Here is a 20,510-nt window from a genome sequence, read left to right as displayed (position 1 = left end):
GCCGAGCTCTGTAGGCCTGCTTCTTTGTTGTCTATTTTATTTTATTTTATTTTATTCAGCTTGTCAGCACTTTATTCCAAAGCACTTTCCTAGTTGGTGGGATGCCCACTGACCATGGAAATAAATAACCTCCGTGACAAGGGTGGCGCCATGAGCTCTTCAGGCCGGTTCCTAAGGGTGAAGAGTAAGAACAAATGAAGGTGACAGGAGCCATTTGAAACTGTCATATTGAGACAGCGATTATGCTGATTCATGAACTTTATAAACTTCAGTTTAGGCCCAGAATCAGAGATTCAGAGCGACGGTTCAACGCTGTCACCGTCACGAAACTGTCATTACCATCAACACGCCTCCTTCAGCAGGTTTTTGGATTTAACTCGCAAGTTTCTGAATGACGTTAAAGATTGGTTTTCTTCAGATTGTTGGATGTGGAGTACCTAAAGAGTCCACCATGCTAGCAACCATGCTAACAGTTGCTAGCGTGATGGTAGTGTCATCTCCTGAAACCAACAATTCATCTCCTCTAATCTTCTTTAAAGCACAAACTATCAACGCGCCCTGCTTGAATTTATAAAAGGATGAATTCGGAAAATTCAGTTCCTCCTGAAACGCCATAATAGCGACACGTATAAGACAAGCTACTGAAACGTTTTTCAAGTTGTCAAAGAAAATCACCTGAAAAATTGGAAATGTTCCATGTAAACATTATTATTTGTGCTGTTCACAAGCACTACGACTTGTCAGGGATCATTGCGTTTAAACATCGGTCTCCAAAATACATAAAGTTGACCCCTTCTAGGATTTGTTTCAACAACTGAATTAACAGTGTAAAAGATTAAGAACAATTTTGAATCTAGTCACGGCTCACTCTTTACGATGTAACAAACTAGCCAGGTCAAATGCGTTACAAGTTCAAGCATGGATGAATGAAAAGTCTTTGTAAAACGGTTTTCATTTCATTTCAAGTGTTTCAGTGGAAACCTCAGTTGGACCACAGGACGACCTTGTGCCTCTCGATGATGTGAAGCGCTTGGTCCAAGGTTTAATGACCAGAATATAAAGGCTGTCTTGTTTACATCCTGAACGGATTTCAATGAAGCATTGAGAGGGGTTTTTTTTTTTGGAAGAAAAGGTGAAATATTTCATTTTTTTCATTCAAGTTTATTGAAGCCAGAGGCCGCATTCTTCGAAACGCTTCCACTCTGCATGATACATGCTCTTTTCAGTTTGATCAATTTAAGAGGAATCACTAAAAACCAGTGGCTGCAAACTCCAGTGGTTTCAAATATCGATCTACCCGCAGCTCCAGGTTTGGATCAGCACCACGAGGCAGACAGATTAACAATCGTTCTAGGCAAAGTGTGGATGTGTGTGAGAGGACAGAGAAGCGGTTAAATTGTGTGCAACCGCAGCATTTATTCCTGAACATTCCCTGGGTGTTTTGTTTACTCTGAAGGGATTTCTCTGCTTTCTCACACTTCTCACTGGTAACTACGCTACGACTTACACGATGAATCAAACACAGACGAAACTGATCAGCTAATTCGACAGTGCTAAAACAACAGCAGTCCAGAAAATTCAGCGTTTCAGATGGGAGCATCCAAAATATCTCCTAAACTCATGAAACTGAATTTAAATCGACTGCGCTAACACTGGAGCAGGAGGATCATTTATCTCCCAACAGCTTCCTCCATGCCCTTCCCCTCTGCCTGCCCCCTCCCCCACCTTTCCACACCCCTTTTTTTAAGGGAAGTTCTCCACTCATCTCCCTCTTTCATCCTTGGATCTTCCTGTCCAGCCGCCTCCTTCCCGCCTTCTGTCAGAACCATTAGGAGCGGAGCCCCCCACTGCGCCGTCAGCTCCCCGTCGTCCTCTGATGTTCTCCACTGCTGCGACACTTTATGTCCACAATCATGTTTACTATCCATCACTGGCCTTTGATTGACGTTTCATCAGATGTGTGGACATGCCAGACCTTGACCCGCGCTGGTTCTCAGTGGCCCCTCCATGTTTTTATTAACCTTTCATCTTCCTGGACCTGCTGCACTCCATCTATTCATAGCGTATTTAAAAGATAAAGACGTTATTGTCAAGTTGACTGTGACACATCTGTGCAATCGATACACCAGTGGGTTGACAATAAGAATTTTACAGGTCGATTATCAATTCTCAAGTAGTACACAATTATACATACCAGGGTGACAATCATTTTCACTACTAAGGCAAGAAGCAGATCATTTTGAGGGTTGTATAATTCAAGCACCACCTTTTTCAGTAGTAGTATGGATGACCTTTGAACTGTTCAAGTCAGGATCACCAACTACAAGTATTGCGTACTCGACGTGATCACTATTCCTTCAGTCTATGCATTTTCTTTAACATGTTATCTATGCACAGAGTCATTTACAAACTGATCTATGTTACTGTTAAATCACAAAAACTGTGTATAGCTACACAACAATATTGTGTGTCTGCCTTCTGAGTCTATTACTATGCAGTTTTGCACTATTTTTTTGCGTTTCCATTATTAAATGAAACTTCAAATATAAGTTTAAAAACAATTTTGACTTGAAAGTCATATAAAATGTTTACATTTTCATCCACAGAATTTCATGAGTGAATATGGCCTGGAAAACATGCCTGAACTGTCGCTTGTTGATGATGTTTCACTGTGTCATCTCTCAATTTTGTCTATTCGTGAGTCAACAAATACGGACACAAAGTGTCCAAAACTGCACCAAAAATGAATAAACTACAACATTATTCATGATTTTTTTTACTGCCATTAGCACACGGTGGAATGCATGTGGTGTCCAAAAAGCATTTTTCCACCTCTGTATAGTCATCATTTCTGGCTTCTTGCATGAATGTACTGGGTCAATGAAACTTACGATGTCTGCAGCCCCTTGAATTTTCACTGAAGACAACTGTAACGTTTTAAAATCAAACTTCAATTTGACCAAGTTTAATATAATTCAATTGAATTTGTCCAAAAAAAAAAAAATCCTGGCTTGGACCACCAAATATTGCCAACACACTGCAGATCTTTCACTGAAAATGATGGGCTTTTACCATGCATGTATTCATGTAGCCTTTTGAAACTCACTTTCATGTTTTCACTGGTGACACGGAGATAACGACCGACTCAGACGATATCAGTGTCCTTCCACTTCAGCTTGTCGGCAGCTAGCTGGGGGCAAAGACACACATCCACATACACACACACACACTCTCGCTCTCACACGTTCTTCTTTCTTCTTTCTTGTTCCCAAAAAGGGCCACTCTGTTTGATCCAGAGTGAGGTTTATCTCCTGAGCCCAAATGTCAACACCTGCTGTTGACAGACTCTGTTTCCTCCAATAATCCACAGCCGTACATAGCCAGAGATCTGCAAGTAAGAGCTGTTGACCTGGGACACAATGGAAAGTTTAAGGACAAAAAGTTGGATGTAGACTTGGAGAAGAAAGGACCAACATTTAGTTTTCTCTAGGTCAGCAATTCTTCAGGTTCCAAACAAAAATTGTGAGGGAGACATCTGCAAGAACAATTGATAATTTTGATTATTAATATATGGATTAATCAAAATGAATTAAGGTCAATTCAATATTGATAATTTTTGAAGTAAAGTGGCCATTTGAGTAAATTTGGCTTATGGCTTATATCTTTTTTGGCCCTTCAACATATTCACCAGCTAATTTTAGACTCCGGAAAGTCAGCACAGATGAAAGTCATGAAATATCTCCTTCCTTTTTTCTCCTGTTTGGTTGACTTCGGTCACACCATTTTTTTAAGCCTGATCATGTCTTTTGTTTTGGAGGATGAATCATGAGTCTGCGCTGGATCCTGGAGTATTGTTAGAGACGCGAAGACTGTTTATATTACATCTTCAGAACCGAGGGCCGAAGGAGCGTCAGCATGGCCGTGTGCGCAGGTTTGTCTGTGTTGTGGTGGGGGGCAGACTCAGCTGGCGAGGGGGGGAGGGTTTCCTGGTTATGAATAGCAAGAGAATGTTGATTATTCTTTAATGATGTGAGTGAGAGCAACTATTCCAAGGCTATTGTTGTTTGATACTATCAGTCTCATATACAAACAGACCCGCCGTCATTCATAAACACAAACACACACGAGGCACGCACTGTAAACACGTGGAAAATGACCTGACAAACTGATTCCTCCTGACAAGTGAGTGGGACTGTGAAGTGATAAGAAATTGTTGACTTGATGTGAATGTCAAAATTCTAATGTGGCTGTGAAGTGGAAGTGCCATTTTCATTTGTGATGAAACTAAGACAGGTGTTAGTAAAGAGGAGGTCAGGAGCAGGCGCTGGATTCTCTTTTTTGTGGTTTATTTTGGATTTTTATTCACTAAAGCATTGTTTTGGTGATTTTTTTGGTTAACTTTTGAGTTTGTTTCTAAAACAGGAAGGCCGAGTTGAAGATGGTCAGATTTTCAGATTTGGGGAGGACAGATGATTCGGACACGTGGAGAGGAGAGACAGTGTTTTGGGGCAGAATATTAGAGCTGGAGGAGTCATTTGGGAGGATGCATGTAGCCTATCGAAACTTCTACTTTAATGCTGATGTTTATTGTTGTATTGTCGCCACAGTTTTCTCTGTTTAGAAGGCTATAACAACATGGTCATCTTTTTCCTATTCAACCAATTCGCTAGCTCATTTCAGAAAACTGCTCTGTGAAATGGAGTCATTTCCGGAGTCGACACAGTTCATAGTTCATATGAGGCAGAACACAGGCATGTAGAGAAGCTTGAGCTAGCATAGCAGAATATCTGGAAATAGTGACCTTCAGGTGGACCGACAACAAGGTCAAACCTCCATTACAAGTCACACTGTGTTTCTCATCTTCTTTAGCTGGTCTGTGCATGCGTCATCCACGTCGGCACAAGACAAATATTTAAGGATTTTAATAAAATTCAAATTCATGTTGGCTTCTGGTCTGAGAAAACTTTGCTTCCTTGTAGAGCGTATGCTTCCCAACTATCGTGTCCGCTGCACTTTTTTTTAACATTGTTTGTGGCTAACATCAATGTAAAAGGAGCTCAGGACTTGGTGGATAATATTTCCTTCAGGAGTCCTCTGTTATTGATGTAAAGTGACTACAATCAGGCTCTATGATATCATTTTCAAAAATAGTGAAGCTGAAGCGCTAAGTTAATGTGGATGAGTGGCCAGTTTGACACAGATGGAATGCATTTCTAATGGTCTGTTGTCTGTCTTTTAATTTCTCTATAGAAAAAAAAATGCCCGCCCCAACTGCAGACTGTTCAGGGACATAAAACGCTCACATGAGGCATTGACTTCCAGATTCCTTTTTGTTTCGCAATCCCGTTCATAACTGTTTATGTCCCCGAGATTGTTTTAGTGCGCGTGTGTTTGTGTGTCATCAGATTAAAGCTAACTTTGAAGTGTAACACGGGATGAGTGCAAAGTCTAGTTTGTGGTGTCGCCATGACTTTGACGTTGTAACAAGACCCCAAAACTGGTTCATCTGCCACCGGCCTCCCTGCACATATTCTATTAACCGTCTGCGGTGGATGTTTGTGTCTGATGTCTGTCTGTTTGCTCTTCGACCTTTTGACCTGACTTTTATCCTCCTCTTCTTCCTCTGTCCCCAGAAGCGGCCGTCAACTAACCCTCACTCTTCCTCTCTCTCACCGTGGTTAATCATTCAGGTGGTGCTATCAAGAGCAAGAAGGCCTTATCAGTCTGTGTCATTTAATAACCTAACCTGCAACCCTGTCAGCCTCCTCCCCTTCTCTGACCCCGCCCAAACACTTCTACCCCTCTGCCAATCGCAGAAGAGCTCTGCTTCTCTGAACTTGCTGCACTCAGGTTAGAGTCTCGTGCTCAGCTATACTGGCTCAAATGATCAGACATATGTGACCAGTTTGGGGCTTCAGCTGAAGGTTCACACACTGGGGATCCTTAAAGTCCTGCTATTGCCAAATGGGGTAACATTCTTCTCCCAGCCTCTTAAGCATCCTCTGAGATTATCTGTATCATGAAGAGTTGCCACCTTACTGTTCCTAGACGTTTTATTGAAACCTTAACCTGACTGCTGATCCGAGCTTGGGTCACATGGGGCGGCAAAGGTAGTCATCAGCATGTCTTAGGCGTGCCCCAGGTCCTCCCCCCAGTTGCTGTCAACACATTACAAGGGAGACATTCTGGTGGGCTCCTGACAAGAAGCCTGAGAATGCAGCTCTCACCTTCATCTTCTGGTCACCATTCACCATTAACAGTTTGAGGCATGTTATTTTGGATTCACATGACACTGTGGTACAGATGGTACAGATGGGCACCCCCCCATCTGTACTATATATATATATATATATATATATATATATATATATATATATATATAGAGAGAGAGAGAGAGAGAGAGAGAGAGAGAGAGAGAGAGAGAGTACAATGTTAGAGCTGTGATTTTGCAAAAGAAACGTTGCTTTAAGACATAAATGACACAGTAAAATTGGTGACTGTTTATTTACAATGAGTCAAGCGTATAAGTGAATGTACACGTATCTGACAGAGTTGGAATGGAACTTTGTTCGGATGAACTCGGATTCATCTCCAGGAAACCCTAATTGAGACTGAAGCAAATTTTACAAAACGTAAAATGAAGAAATCAAAAAATCATAACCGCTCATCGCCGGATTATCGCATCCCGCATTGCATTTAGCAGCCCATCCTGGACGGACTCAAACAGCTGAGAGGTTTTTGGAGATGAATCCGGTGGGTTTCAGGTTCCGTCTCCTGATTGGCTGATGGAACGGCGATGTCAGAGGTTCGCATGCATCCAGGATTGGAGCGAGGGGAGTAAACAAAGCCGCGAGGAGGAGGCGGTGGAGAAGAGGTTTCCACATCTCCAGACTGTCCGACGCGCCGATTGTGACTTTACGCGCAGGAGTGAGGGCAACACCGCGTGTTGAAGAGGCAAAGTTGCGCTGACAGTCCGCTTTCCACTGAGCGTCTGTAGGAGAAGTAGGGCGAGAGGAAACTGTTTCGGTTTGTGACGTGGTCTACAATCTTTCAGTAACTGTCATACTGCGATTTAAAAGTCAAAATATCCGACCCGTGCCTCTCGCGCGGCTAGCAGACAAGTCGGTTATAATAGCGCACTGTTTCAAAATGGTGCCATCGATTTAAAAAAAAAAAAAGGAAAAAGAGAGGGAGGGGAAAGTAGATTGTGAGAGAGACCCGGGACACTGTGAGGCGTGATCGTGGGATCCTTTGCCCTCATCAGGTGTCCCGCAGTTCGGTGCGGAGTTCTCAGCTCGGGCCGGTGGCGCTGACATGCTGCCCAAAGTCGAGACTGAATCCCTGGGACTTTCTCGATCATCGTATGGAGAACACGGGCACATGCCCAGGAATATGCAAGGTAAGCGTCCTGACGCGGATCTTACGCAGCAGCAGCACTTGGCGCAACGCTGTTCCGAACTTTTTATTATCATTCTTTTTGACCCCGGCGGAGTCCAAAATCTTTTATCCAGAAAACCATGTTTTATTGTTGGAGTCACTGCGTCAAAGTTTATTTGTGTCATCCATGTAGTTGGGAGAATGCGCTGCCTTTAAAGACGACTCGAAATAATTTTGACAACATTTCTGAGGTATGACCCAATATAAAGTACGTGTTAAATATGTTTTCCAATGTAACCAGTTGTTATTTGACTTCTGATCCGAATTCAAATTGGTTTATTTTTTATGTTAATCGTGCGATGAATCCACAATCTGATATGCTCATAATAAATAGCTGATTTTAGGCTAATCATTTTGGGTGAGAGTGAAAAAGTGAAAAATGTTTGCTTGTCTATTCTGACGTTAATATTATTAATGCGTGGCGTAACTCAGATGCCAGAATGAGCGTTTATTTCCCCCTCGTCTTTCCGCAACAACGTAATATGACAATCAATTAGGGCGCACTCCTAAGTTTATGATCCACTGATAACACACTCTGACGCGCACGCGCGCACACGCAACAATCTCTGCCTAAATCTTGTACAACAACATCTAAATCAAGTCAGATCGACCGCAACTCCTAATTGGTTGCAAACAATATTGCCGTTTTAAAAATGAACGAAGCCAAAACGCGGGAAAAAAACAAAACATCTGCGCAATACTCATATTACACCTGCAGACAAAATTAAGGGCAAAAACAATAAAAACGCGGCCTCGCATCTGAAACGAAAGTTTGGATGGTATATATTCAAATATATAAATAAATATTGAGACAAAAAAAATACGGAAAATCTGCTTGTTCATGAATTGTTTTTCGCTTTTACACGCAGATTGTATTAGGATGACACTCAAAACCCCGCAATCGTTGGAACTTGTTGCGTCACTCCTGAGCCGCGCTGCGAAGATTCAGTGAATTAAACGCTGTCAAAAATAAAACAAAAATAAATACGAAAAATGATTTTAAATGAACGGCCGTATTTAAAGAAAGGGATTTATTCACCTCGGTCATCGTTCTGACTCGTACCTGACAGGTCATCTGTTGGGATCAAAAACCCATCGTCTTTCACGCTTTTTAGATGAAAACGCCGGATAAATGGCGGCGCTGCTAATGTTGTTAAGGTTAATTTTATCAACAATTTATTGAATAAGAATTTTTATATCTCGCGCTTAATAGCTTGAATTGTAGGTAGCTGCCAAAATTGACCCAAACAAATACTTTTCACCGGCAAAAAGGCCTGAAGAAACCTGCAGCGTTGACGCCAGGTAGAGCTTTAAAAACGTTTTTTTTTCTCTTGTAGCCTGAAGATGAAAAGGTCTATATATATGTGTGTGTGTGCGTGTCTTCATTTTGTCTGTGGGCGGTAACGTCCCCCCCCTTAACACTTAATATCTCGCTCGTCCCCTGCGATTTTAGCACATAGCTGCATTAATTTCGACAAGACTCGCCTTTAATATGTGTCTTTTTTTGTCGGTCCGGTGGAAGTAACTTCACTTTATCGAGCAACGTCGTTGTTTAAGTTTTAACTGTGCACCTTTCTGCAGCACACCAGTTGAAAATGATGGACTACACTTATGACGAAGACTTGGACGAGATGTGCCCCGTGTGTGGAGACAAAGTTTCTGGCTATCACTATGGACTTTTGACTTGTGAGAGCTGCAAGGTGAGTGCTTCGTTTGAGGGGCAAAATCTGCTCAACATTATAGAGAAATTCAACAATACAAGGTGGATTGGCTCGAATAATAACAGCCTCAAATGCACCAAAAAGTCATGTTTACCTGAAGCCAAATTCAACGGTCAAAGGACAGGAACACAGGCGTCACTGGATTTTACAGTGTATATATTGCAAAGCAAGAGGTCACACTAAATACCAGGCAAACTCCTGATGTGAGGTCATAAAAGATTCATCATGATTTCTATTTTCCCCGCTCCTCCCTACACCGATAAACAGTGTCCAGGGCTTATTCCAGTCTAGTAAAACTGTCAGCAGCAAATTAAGCTGAGACAAACGTCTTCATGTTAATAACGGCGCCTGGTGCAGAAATGCATCTATCGACGTGCACCTTTCTTGCTTGTGTGGTCATTATTCAAAGCACATGTTATAGATTTGATCCCACATCATGACCTTGAGTTGCTAAGCAATTGCTTGCGCGTCCGTGTCTCCATCATTCTGTGTGTTTTGTGAGCCGGTGATTTTTGAAGTGTTTGGAAAACATTCATAATATTGACAAAGCTGCAGCTTGATGATGATCAGCACTCGCCTCATTTGTCATGTCGCGTTACTGACTTGAGTAATGAGGTGGTTTAAATGCTTGCAAAAGAGCGGCCAGTCCGCATACATTACTTCTTTCAATTTTTAAATGCTTCATGTCAAACCATTTTTGAGCGCCCCGTTTTGAATTGTTAATTTTTTTTGAAGGTTCTTGCAATGATTTGCACAGGTAAATGAAATGCCTGTCAAGAACATTATCAAGTAGAATATATAAACCACAGATTAGATTCTTTTTTTTTTTTAAATACTGGATTAAAGTTAGGTTTGTTATTAACATGTCCCCTTTGGAACCCTAACTGCTCTGATAGGTTGTTTCTTGATGTGCAGTTTTCAACTTCAAATCCATCTTTTCCCCATATTTCTTGCACTAAATGGAAGATTTTGAAGCCTCTGAAGCAAAGGTTTTCAACTCTTTAACAAGTGTGGTGTAAACCCCCTTGGATACATGAGGCAATGCAGATTGTCAATTAAATTTATGTTCCTTGGGATATTGATAGAAGCAGCATTTTTTATCTTACTTTTTTCAAAAAGCTGTTTTAAGGCTTCTCCACCTTAGGTTATGGATTTGGAATACGTTAATACCGTCTTCCCTCCGTTTGATTTTTGCTGCTGCTGCTGCCGCCAATAATTAATTCCAGGTTGCAGGTATAAACCCCAGTAATCCAGGAACTGTGAATTATGGATGTAATTTATTGGATTTTTTTTCCTTGAGTCCTTCTCATGTTTTTCAATAATTAAGTGGAAAGTTTAAAAGATATCTTCCCCTTGGATTTTCATGGTGTGATGTGACTTTAGATGTGAATAGATCTAAAATATATTTTTGATATGTATTGAACTGGTGAAAGTATACGGATCCAATTGCTTGAGTCACTGCATGAATGTGTGTTTCTCTGTCCCCCGAATCTAAAAAGGGATTGTGTTTCAAAGTGCCAAAAAACTTGTCGTATTCCTGTGTCTGACTGTGTGTGTGTGTGTGTGTGTGTGTGTGTGTGTGTGTGTGTGTGTGTGTGTGTGTGTGTGTGTGTGTGTGTGTGTGTGTGTGTGTGTGTGTGTGTGTGTGTGTGTGTGTGTGTGTGTGTGTGTGTGTGAATAAAGCTTGTCTCTCTCCATCTGTCTGAGTGTGTGAATAGGTCAATTACCATCGCCTTGTAGGGGTCAAGCAGGTTGACGTCTTAATTGGTTCTCTCCACAGGGTTTCTTCAAACGCACCGTCCAGAACAATAAGCGCTACACATGTATAGAGAACCAGAGTTGCCAGATTGACAAGACCCAGAGGAAGCGCTGCCCGTACTGCCGCTTCCAAAAGTGCCTGACTGTTGGCATGAAGCTTGAAGGTACATTTGCTCACGCACCAAGTTTATGTCTCACAGAGATTATCGCTGTGAACAATGACTAATGTCATCTTAGTTGTCATTCTTTTATCATTTCTGCAACAAACACTCCTCAGTTGGGTTAGAGGTGACCATTTATTCATTTATTCTTCTATTCGGCACATCTGTTGGAGTGAAAAATTACAACCAGACATTCCATCGGATGCATCACATTCTTTTCTAGACGTGTTTGCAATTATTTTCTGAAACCTGGAGGGGAAAGAATGACAGCATGGAGCAGTTCAAATTAGAACTTGATTGCTGCTGGACTTCAACATAGGTTCTGAAAATCCATTTGATGTGTCAAATATTTGTTGAGTTACTAGAGACAGTACATGACAATGATTGTAGTTTTCTCTGTGGCATAATATAATTCACAATATAATAATTTCAAAAGCAACATAAACATTTCCAGTTCTTTATGGAAGACAGAATCCTCCAAAAAAAAATGACGGCCTTCATTTCTTACCGTAACTTAAACAGATACATGCCAGTAATGGTCAAATATTAAACTTGGCGGTATAGAGAGAATCGTAATGATGATACTTTTGGAGGTTTCATTGTTGAACTTGAATGCGACTCCAAAACTAGCATGCGCTCAGAGTGATAAGTCAAGAAACAGCCAGCCAGTGTTTAAGGAAAGTATTCAGAATAAATACATATTTGGGCAGTTACTTTATAGTTTTCTGAAAAACGAAATAGTGTGAATGGGATTAGTGTCATTTAAGATTTAAGATGCTGCTGTTAACGTTTGGGTTTTTCCAATGTATATTTGTCTAATGTAAACCAATGATGCATTTGACCAGGCAGATTTGATCTCATGTTTTCTGTTTGGAGCTTGAAAATGAATGATTTTCTTTTATTGAAGCTCTGGTTAATATGTTGGAGTATACAAGGGTTGGACAAAACAATGGAAACATCATAAGGTGTTTCCATTATTTGGTCCAACTCCTGTATATCAACTATGTTAATACACTCCTCATAAACTGGTAATTGGTTTATCTGGAAATGGTATTCACAATCTGTATCCAAATAATCCACATAACTGAAGTAAAATAGATTTTTTTGGCATCTAGGAAATACAATGAAAAGTAACATTCAGTAGGTATGTAGGATTATTATTTGAAATGTAGTGACCACCGGTTTGAAGTCTGACCTCCACTGTTGAGATGTGACGTGACGACTGCATCACTAAATATTTGTGTATTTTGTTTTTTTGGGACCCAGTATTTTAACATGTGCATATTGTAAAGTTGAAAAGTACTATCCTTTTTTTGGTAGTTAAATAAATACATTTAAACTGGAAATTAGCCACACACCTTAAGATGATGACTGGAATTCACAAAGAGAGAGAGGTCCATGAGAGGCACCAAAGTAAAGCCAAGACATCACAGCTCGGCTCTTTCCTGCAGGCTTCTCTCTCAAACCTGCCACGTGCAGCATAATTAATTGTTGTTAATTGTAAATGGCTGCTGGGCATAAAGTCCCAGCCTGTCACTTTCCAGCTGACACTGGTGGGAGGCAGCTTGTGCTTGGTTTGTTTTGCTGGCAGTTTCTCTCTGCTGTGGGCCATAACGGGCCCTGCAGCTCTCTGTCAGGGGCCAGCAGCCCCTGTGGGCGTCTCCTGCGACGACCTCCCGTACAGGAGCGCTGACAACTCTCTCACTCTCTCTTAAAATCCCACACACTTTCAGCAGCGAGAACATTTTTTTAAGCAGGTCCACAAATTGACTGTGTTTCATAACCTCCGTGGATAATTATTAATCCTAATTACTCAGACATGGACAAACTGTTTTACGTTGTTATTTGATTTGTTTGTGTTTCCCAATATGTCTCAGCTAGTTTCCCAACTTGTTGGACGGAGAAGGCAGTTTCCAGTAAGGCTGGTAGCTGTGTGTCTGTGGGTGTGTGTTTGCCAATTTAGGGAGGTCAGCGAAACATAAAATGTCAATGGAATATAAATAGTACTTCGACTCGACAGCCACCTTGACTCAACAATATCAGACACTGTATGCAGATTAAATGGATTTTCATTCTTGGAGTTTTGTGATGAATTGCGACCGTTTGGCTTCAGTGCCGGTTCTTATTGCACTTCAAGTGTTATGCTAAGCAGCATTCTCTCGTAATGCTTATAATTCATGAAACATTATCGAGATGTCACAATGTGTCTGAGCGCGGTTGGAGAACTACGGCTATCTGGACTCCCAAGTTCACCCCCATGGGCTTATAAATAGGGCCATTGAGTAACACTGAATCACAAACGCTGAAACCTGTTTAAAGGACAGTTACAGAGACATAATCTACGATAGATGTTGTTCAGAATAGTGTTCAAATAACTACAGCTTTGCCTAATTGTATCCAAGTTTGTAAACTTAGTGTTCAAATAAATGTTTGTACATAGTAACATTTTTGCTATCTAACTACAGCTTAACCTATTTGTATTATATATTTTTTAAATTTCAAATTCACAAGTTTGTGCTTGAAAATGTTAAACACAGTTTCAAAAAGGTTTCCACAGGGATTTGTGAATTCTAAAGTCTAGTAGTCCACCACCTTCATTTTATTACTTCATCACGCATTCCACTGCATAATAAAATGCTGGTCGCTTGCATGAGTGCATTACGTCCTGTGTTGACCAAGTCACAAGCATCAGCCAGATCCCATCAAGGTTTGGAAACATTACCCTGTCATTTGCAAAAGGTGATGATGCGTGTTACGTCTAAGTGGCTCCTGATGGCTACTTTTTACTACCTTCCAAAAGTTGCCTTGGAGCATATGCTTCGGTGATTTCGCTTCATAGTTCTGCCATCCCTGTATTTTCTTAAGGACGGGGCTTTATGGTCACATTACACGTGCATTGGGAAATTTAAGCACGGAGAGGCAGCCAATATTCATTTTCACTTTCTCCAGTGATAGATGTGGTCGCACTCACCCGTTACGCACAGTCAAATAAATATTTGCAAATGTTTTTTTCTTTATTTAGTAACAGCGATACTCAGTCACTTTTTAAAAACATCTCTCCTCTAGTCTTTTACATCCTCCCTGTCTTCACCTCCCTCTCACCGTCTTCCATCAGCCCCCTCGAAGCTGCCGATGCAGCTAGAGAGTGTCCTATTACTTATGCATAGGTATCATAGGTATTCATGTGTGTGCAAGGGATAGGGCGCATCCGGAGCACAGGCCGGGCCGCGACATGACAAACAGGGTGTCAGTGAGGCTCCGCGGGAGCCATTAATATGCCGGCGGCCGACAGGGATCCTCACCTATGTGTACTTAATATTCCTGTATATTAAACAACCATAAATCAGAGGATGTACGTGTCAAGGAATATATGTTTGTGTGGAGTGTTAAGGTGTATTAGCAGCCTGAGGTTGGGAATGAAGCACAGTGGCGGGCGATTGCTTAAATTCATGCTAGTCGGATCAGGCAGAAGAAAAACGGTTTCGACTTTCTTTAGGATAGCCTTGTTTATTTTTGGATACGCATGGGACGTGACAGTAGCGAGGCGATAACAGAGGCCAGATACTGGACCGCGTCAGAGATCCAATATCACTACTGCATTCTGAAACTAAAGCGGAGGATCCTTCAAGTCGTTCCACCTCAAGACTCGGCCATTACGACTTTCCAAGTAGAAGAAAAAAAATGCGTTTAGCGTGTTAGCAATTATGAAAGCTCATAACCACTACCACTATATTTGTCGCCATGAACAGGACTATGAACCACTGAAAGTGTGGGGTTCAACCTCGCCATCTTGTCATCACAAGCCTGTGTGTGCGCATTCATAGATGATGTCAGTCTTCAGAATACCAATGTGTAGTGGATTCAAAAAAAATAAATAAAGAAATCCAATGTTGAGTTACCGTAATGTAACTAGCTCTTTAGAATCAATGCTACACAGCATGAATGATCAACTTCAGCGCAATGGTTTCGTGGTAAAGGTAATGATCAGGGTGAGGCAACCCGTGGCAACTCTGTACAATATTAATCCTAGCATGTCATCTTCAGAAGTGATATGAACCCCTGCCTGTGTGTAGGTGTGTGCATGTGTGCAGCCGTGGTAAAACCCACACCCTCCAGCCCTAATATTCATGAAGCCATATTGGTTCCTGAGGTCCGATGCAGGCAAGAAGGCATTTTTCCCCAGAAGGACCAGCTATTAATTTCTCAGCTCATTAATTACACTATTGTGGAGGGAGTATTAATAGTTAAATATGCCCCACAATATATATATATACACAGTGGGTAGGAGTGATGGCTTGTATTTCTCCTAAGTTCATTGTAATAGAAGGGTATTTATGACAGATCTTCATACAATTATTAGCCTGCGTCCATCATCTTGCCTTCCCGTTCATGCTTCGTCTCGCCTGTGTTTTCTTTGTTGAAGTGTATTGGGGCGCACGTGTATTAATGCGAGGGAGCTATGTTTGCATGTCTCCCCTCTTGGCTCCTTGCACTCACATCAGTGACAGACCCTTTTGTAAGTGAGGTCATTAAAATCGCTCCCAAGGCAGCAGCAGTGACTGTAAGTCTCTGTGATTCCTGATCACCCTCTACCCCCCAACACCCTTCCCATCCTCCTACACGCATCACGTCGCCTGCGTTCAGATGAACTTCTTAGTTTCACTAAACCTTTATTAGAATGAAATCTACGTGGCCAAAAATAATAAAGAAAAAAGACATTTATTGGTTTCTTCAATAAATGTAATACAAAGTGTTTTTTTGTGTTTTTTTTTGCATCTTCTCCCAGACATCTTTTAGATTATCGCACGCTGTGCTCGATGAGCCTCGTCAAAGTAAGAGGTAATTAAGTATGAATAATTAACAGCGGCGCCCCCCGACTGCGAGACAGCAGAGCAGCTTCCCCATGGCACCAGTCGGCCAGATCACACATGGCCCTTGTAGCAGTCCACTGTGTGCCCAGCTCAATCATTAGAAATACCCATGGCACAGAGACGTTGTGATCCTCACCACAGGATTCTGCATGCTGAAGAAGGTGGGGAGTTGGGCGGGGGGCAAAGGGGTAGAACCCCAATTTGCTTATTGTCAGACCATCCAGCCTTTGAGGCATTTATGAAGAAACGGTTTCTATTAATGGCTGGTGATGGGTCGAGTCTTGTTGAAGTTGTTTATTCAGAAAGCATTTCTAATGTGCATGTGAAAAGACCGGTTTACACAAGTTTCACATTTATGACTGAGTTATCTCATTTTCACCCTGTTCCTCAAGATCATCATGTGCACAGTAACCCACAAGCAAAGTGACGCGTAGAAGTTTATTTCTTTGGTGAATGATTGACTGCATAATCTTTTAGAGCCGTCAGGTTAGGAGTCAACAGATAGATGTCAAGTGTCGTCACCACGAGAAAACCTCTGGCCTACACACAAAACAATAGCTTAGTTCAGTTGAATCTGTGGACAAGTATCTGTATTTGAAAGGGTTATTGACAATAGTTCGTAACTATAAGTTGACTCGCTAAGCATAACCAAAACACCCATGGTGAATGAATGAAATTTAAGTTCTGAAAAAAACTTTTTTAAGCACATAAATTGGGGACCTTTATGTGCTCATCACTGGAGCACTGTGTGCAGGTTCATCTTGGATTTGATCCCTCTAAAAAATACTTTATAAATCTTTTCATTGGTTGTCATTGATTATTATGAACTTTAAGAATGTTGTTATGAACCTGTTATGAATGTTCTAATATTAATGATGAGACGTTAAGCCTAAGTGCGAAAATGTCATCACTTTTTTTTGAAGATGACAGGGTCTATGTTCATCTTATAACAAGGCAAAAAATGACACTGACTGCCATGACATTTTTCATTTTGGCCTTATGTTTTCTTTTAACAAAGAATAGAGCCATCTTCATGCTATAACGAAAGGTGTGTGTTTTTGACCAAGATTGATTTATTTTAAAGCGAAATGACCTTTGTCTCTCTCCGCCAGCTGTTCGAGCCGATCGCATGAGAGGTGGACGGAACAAGTTTGGACCAATGTATAAACGCGATCGGGCTCTCAAACAACAAAAGAAGGCGCTGATCCGAGCCAATGGCCTGAAAATCGAGGCCATGAGCCAAGTGATGCAAGCTGTGCCCACCGACCTCACCATCTCCTCAGCCATTCAAAACATCCACTCTGCTGCCTCGAAAGGCCTACCGCTGAGCCACCATCCAGGCCACCACACTGGACACCATCACCACCACCACCATCACCATCACGCCACTGCCCTGCCCCCTACAGACTATGACCGCAGCCCCTTTGTCACTTCACCTGTTAGCATGGCAATGCCGCCACACGCCGGGAGCCTGCAGGGCTACCAGACGGCGTACGGACATTTTCAAGGAACACGCACCATCAAGTCAGAGTATCCCGACCCGTACACTAGTTCCCCAGAATCCATCATGGGCTACGCTTACGTCGACGCATACCAGTCCGGCTCACCACCGAGCTTCCCCCACCTGATCGTAGAGTTGCTCAAGTGTGAACCGGACGAACCGCAGGTCCAGGCCAAGATCCTGGCATACTTGCAGCAGGAGCAGGCCAGCCGGGGCAAGCACGAAAAACTCAACACCTTTGGCCTCATGTGCAAAATGGCTGACCAGACACTTTTCTCCATCGTTGAGTGGGCACGCAGTAGCATCTTTTTCCGAGAGCTGAAGGTAAGTAATCTGCACTCACTTTACCATCACATTCAGCAGACCTGTATTGCATTAACCTGTATTCATCCCATCACTGCTAAATCCTTCAACGTGTCGCCATCCGTGTTTGACAGTCTTTGACAGAGTCCACGAACATCATTTGTTCCATCTTTTATCTCCAGCAGGCCTTTAATCTGGTGCCTTTATGCTGTGTGTGGGTGTGTGTGTGTGTGTGTGTGTGTGTGTGTGTGTGTGTGTGTCTGGGAGTGGAGGGCCCTCTTGACTGCAACCGCCGTGGGTCAAACTGCCTCATCAAAATTCAGCAGCCACCCACATTAACCCTGTGTGACACAAAGCGGCTAAAGCGGCTGTGGGCTGTGAAACTTTCTAAAATGTTTCGAGATCACTTTAAATATATCGTCGTAATGGTTTCATTTTGGTGAAAGGATTAACATCATTTAGAAGATGAATTAGAATTTATTTTCCATTTGTGAATCAAAAAGATGCACGAGAAGTGCATATATAAACATAATACTCAGACACTATTGAAACTATTTGGTATGTAAATGAAGGAAAAGCGGCTTCCAGTTTTCCCGTGGAGTATGAAAGGGACATAATAATCGCTTGTCACACTGGCTTGTTTTTTTTCAAAGGAAATAATGATGCATTCATTATTAAACCAATAGCAATTTCTGACAGAGAAGAGGGCTCAAAAAAACGTGCTGACATTTACCACATCCCTGTTGACATTTTTCGAGATTTGCATTTTGTGTTTTCATTTGCGCGCCTCGCGTGCGACCTCAGAGTCGCACACACAGGCAGACTCATCTTAGGGTGTGTCTTTGGCTATAATTGCGCGAGTCTGGCCCATTAACTTTGAATGATCATTTTTGCTTCACTAGAAAGCCTCGCTGTTTCCAACACCCTCGTCTTAATTCAATTATCCAGCTCTCTTGTGTTTGTCTGCGCTGCTGAATGAGCTGTCATTATGTTTCCCTAATGACTATATTTATTGTATATTACACAAGCTTAAAAGCAATTGTGTCTGGTGCCTGTTACAAAGCACATCACTATTATTTTTATATCACTTTCATAGCCGGATGGTCCTTTTCAAGCATCCCAACCACTCCCTCCTCCCCCTCCCCTCACATAGATCCCCCCCTCTTGTGCTAAACCCTTGTCGTGGGAGGGATTCTATTTAAGCGAGGCGGCTAATTGAAACTACAACGATGCTTTATTTTTAAAGAGCCATCACAAAGCACACTGTGGTTTGGTTATTATGTGCAAGCTGTGGCACTGACAGTTTTCCCCACACATTCTATGAATTGACAGGGGGTGGGTAGTTTGGCGCTAGCCTTTTAATACTGAACATGCTGCAAGTTGCATAAATTATATTGGGGTTTCATCCACTTTGTCATTTGGATTTAACTCCATTTTCATGCCCGTAACTGATCATAAAATATTTTTGTAGTCTGTCGTTCATTTGCGTCTCATAACAGCACCTCAAAACAATTCCGTGCAAGTATCAGTGAGGTGAAGCAGCTGAGCAGAAAGACAGGAAGCGGCCTAGAATTAAGTTGGTTACAGGAATAGCTCAACGCTGTAAGGAGCGTTTTAATACACACACCACGCTGAGACACGGAGACCAACGCTCACACATCACGCTCTAACTAATATTAGCTCACTAAGAACAAAAGAATTTCTCTGGTCGAGGTGCCAAGCTGGGAGGGTGTGTATGTGTGTGAGTGACCGTAAGACATCTGCCAAAAAAAGTGTTTATAGATTTAGTTTCCATAAGTATGCTGTTGTCACAGGACCTGAAAATATTGAGTCATTAGGCCCTCTGTTCTCTACTTCCAAAGTGGCGTGATGCCCCTCTCTTTCTGGAAAAGAACGACAAGAGGGTTATTTGTTTCGTACACCTTCCAATGAAATGAAGGTGGGGCTCTTGGTTCTGATGGGTTTAACACATTCTCTGTTGCAAGGGTTTTTCAATCCCCAAAATAGTGACGTGCTGAGCAAAAGTTGCATTGCACTTCGTTGTTTTTGACTGGTATCACAGGCCTAATACTTCACTTCTGGTCTGGAGTTGCGTACCTACATGTACAAAAAGTTATTTCGTGCCAGGGTTTTGTTGACCCACCCTTTGCCCTCAAGTACCCTCCAGTCAAAAAAACCCTCCACTAATCCACAAACAAACTAACAAGAATATATTTGTGATAGATAATGCAAATCGAATCCAGGAAAAAAATACACACTAAAACACCTTGGCTATTAATTTCTGCATTAACTGATGTTTTCCAGGGTTTTCTCCTACATGGCCAAAGTGATTACTTCAAAGAGGTTTCTGGGAAATGCTAAAATGCAACATCTTAGTGACAATGTCGGTAAAGTGAAACAGTCAAATGCATCATGAAGGAAAGTGCTATTCAGAAGCACTAAATTAACCTGCTTGTTCTGCATCAGTGTAGCACAAAAAAGTGTGTGAATGTTTACATGCGTGTTTACACAATGTGACTCATCGGTGGTCCGGAGACACGCTCTCCTCCATTGTTCCAGCAGTGGGATGGCTGGCTCGACTCCCACAACAAACACAATGGAGATCGGCACTATTGATGATTCACATGTTTATGTCTCACCTTCCTTATTCAGCTCCCATTTTGGCCACACCTTTCGTTTCCTCTTTTCCTCTCTGCACCCTTTAATAATAAAATAGGATGTTGGCAACTGCTTTTGTTCAACATGTCAACACACAACA

The 20,510-nt window shown here is 41.9% G+C and overlaps 1 protein-coding gene across 3 annotated transcripts in view; it reads left to right on the top strand.

Annotated features, from left to right (window-relative positions):
- Positions 1-6,859: 6,859 nt before the first annotated feature.
- The window catches only part of nr5a2 (nuclear receptor subfamily 5, group A, member 2), a 48,306-nt gene continuing 34,655 nt past the window's right edge, over positions 6,860-20,510 (top strand). Inside the window, exons 1-4 of one of the 3 annotated variants that reach the window (XM_053854454.1) lie at positions 6,860-7,399; positions 9,019-9,137; positions 10,939-11,080; positions 17,061-17,773. In XM_053854454.1, the coding sequence (XP_053710429.1) occupies positions 7,315-7,399; positions 9,019-9,137; positions 10,939-11,080; positions 17,061-17,773 (1,059 nt within the window). In that variant the 5' untranslated portion in view covers positions 6,860-7,314. Of the gene's footprint in view, positions 7,400-7,494; positions 8,790-9,018; positions 9,138-10,938; positions 11,081-17,060; positions 17,774-20,510 lie in introns of those variants that run through there. The other 2 variants (XM_053854455.1, XM_053854456.1) reach the window with 2 other exon arrangements.

Source organism: Synchiropus splendidus, chromosome 1 (genome assembly GCF_027744825.2).
Source record: "Synchiropus splendidus isolate RoL2022-P1 chromosome 1, RoL_Sspl_1.0, whole genome shotgun sequence".
NCBI lineage: Eukaryota > Metazoa > Chordata > Actinopteri > Syngnathiformes > Callionymidae > Synchiropus > Synchiropus splendidus.
Note: the sequence above shows the minus strand (reverse complement) of the source record. Positions and strands in the feature narration are given on the sequence as shown.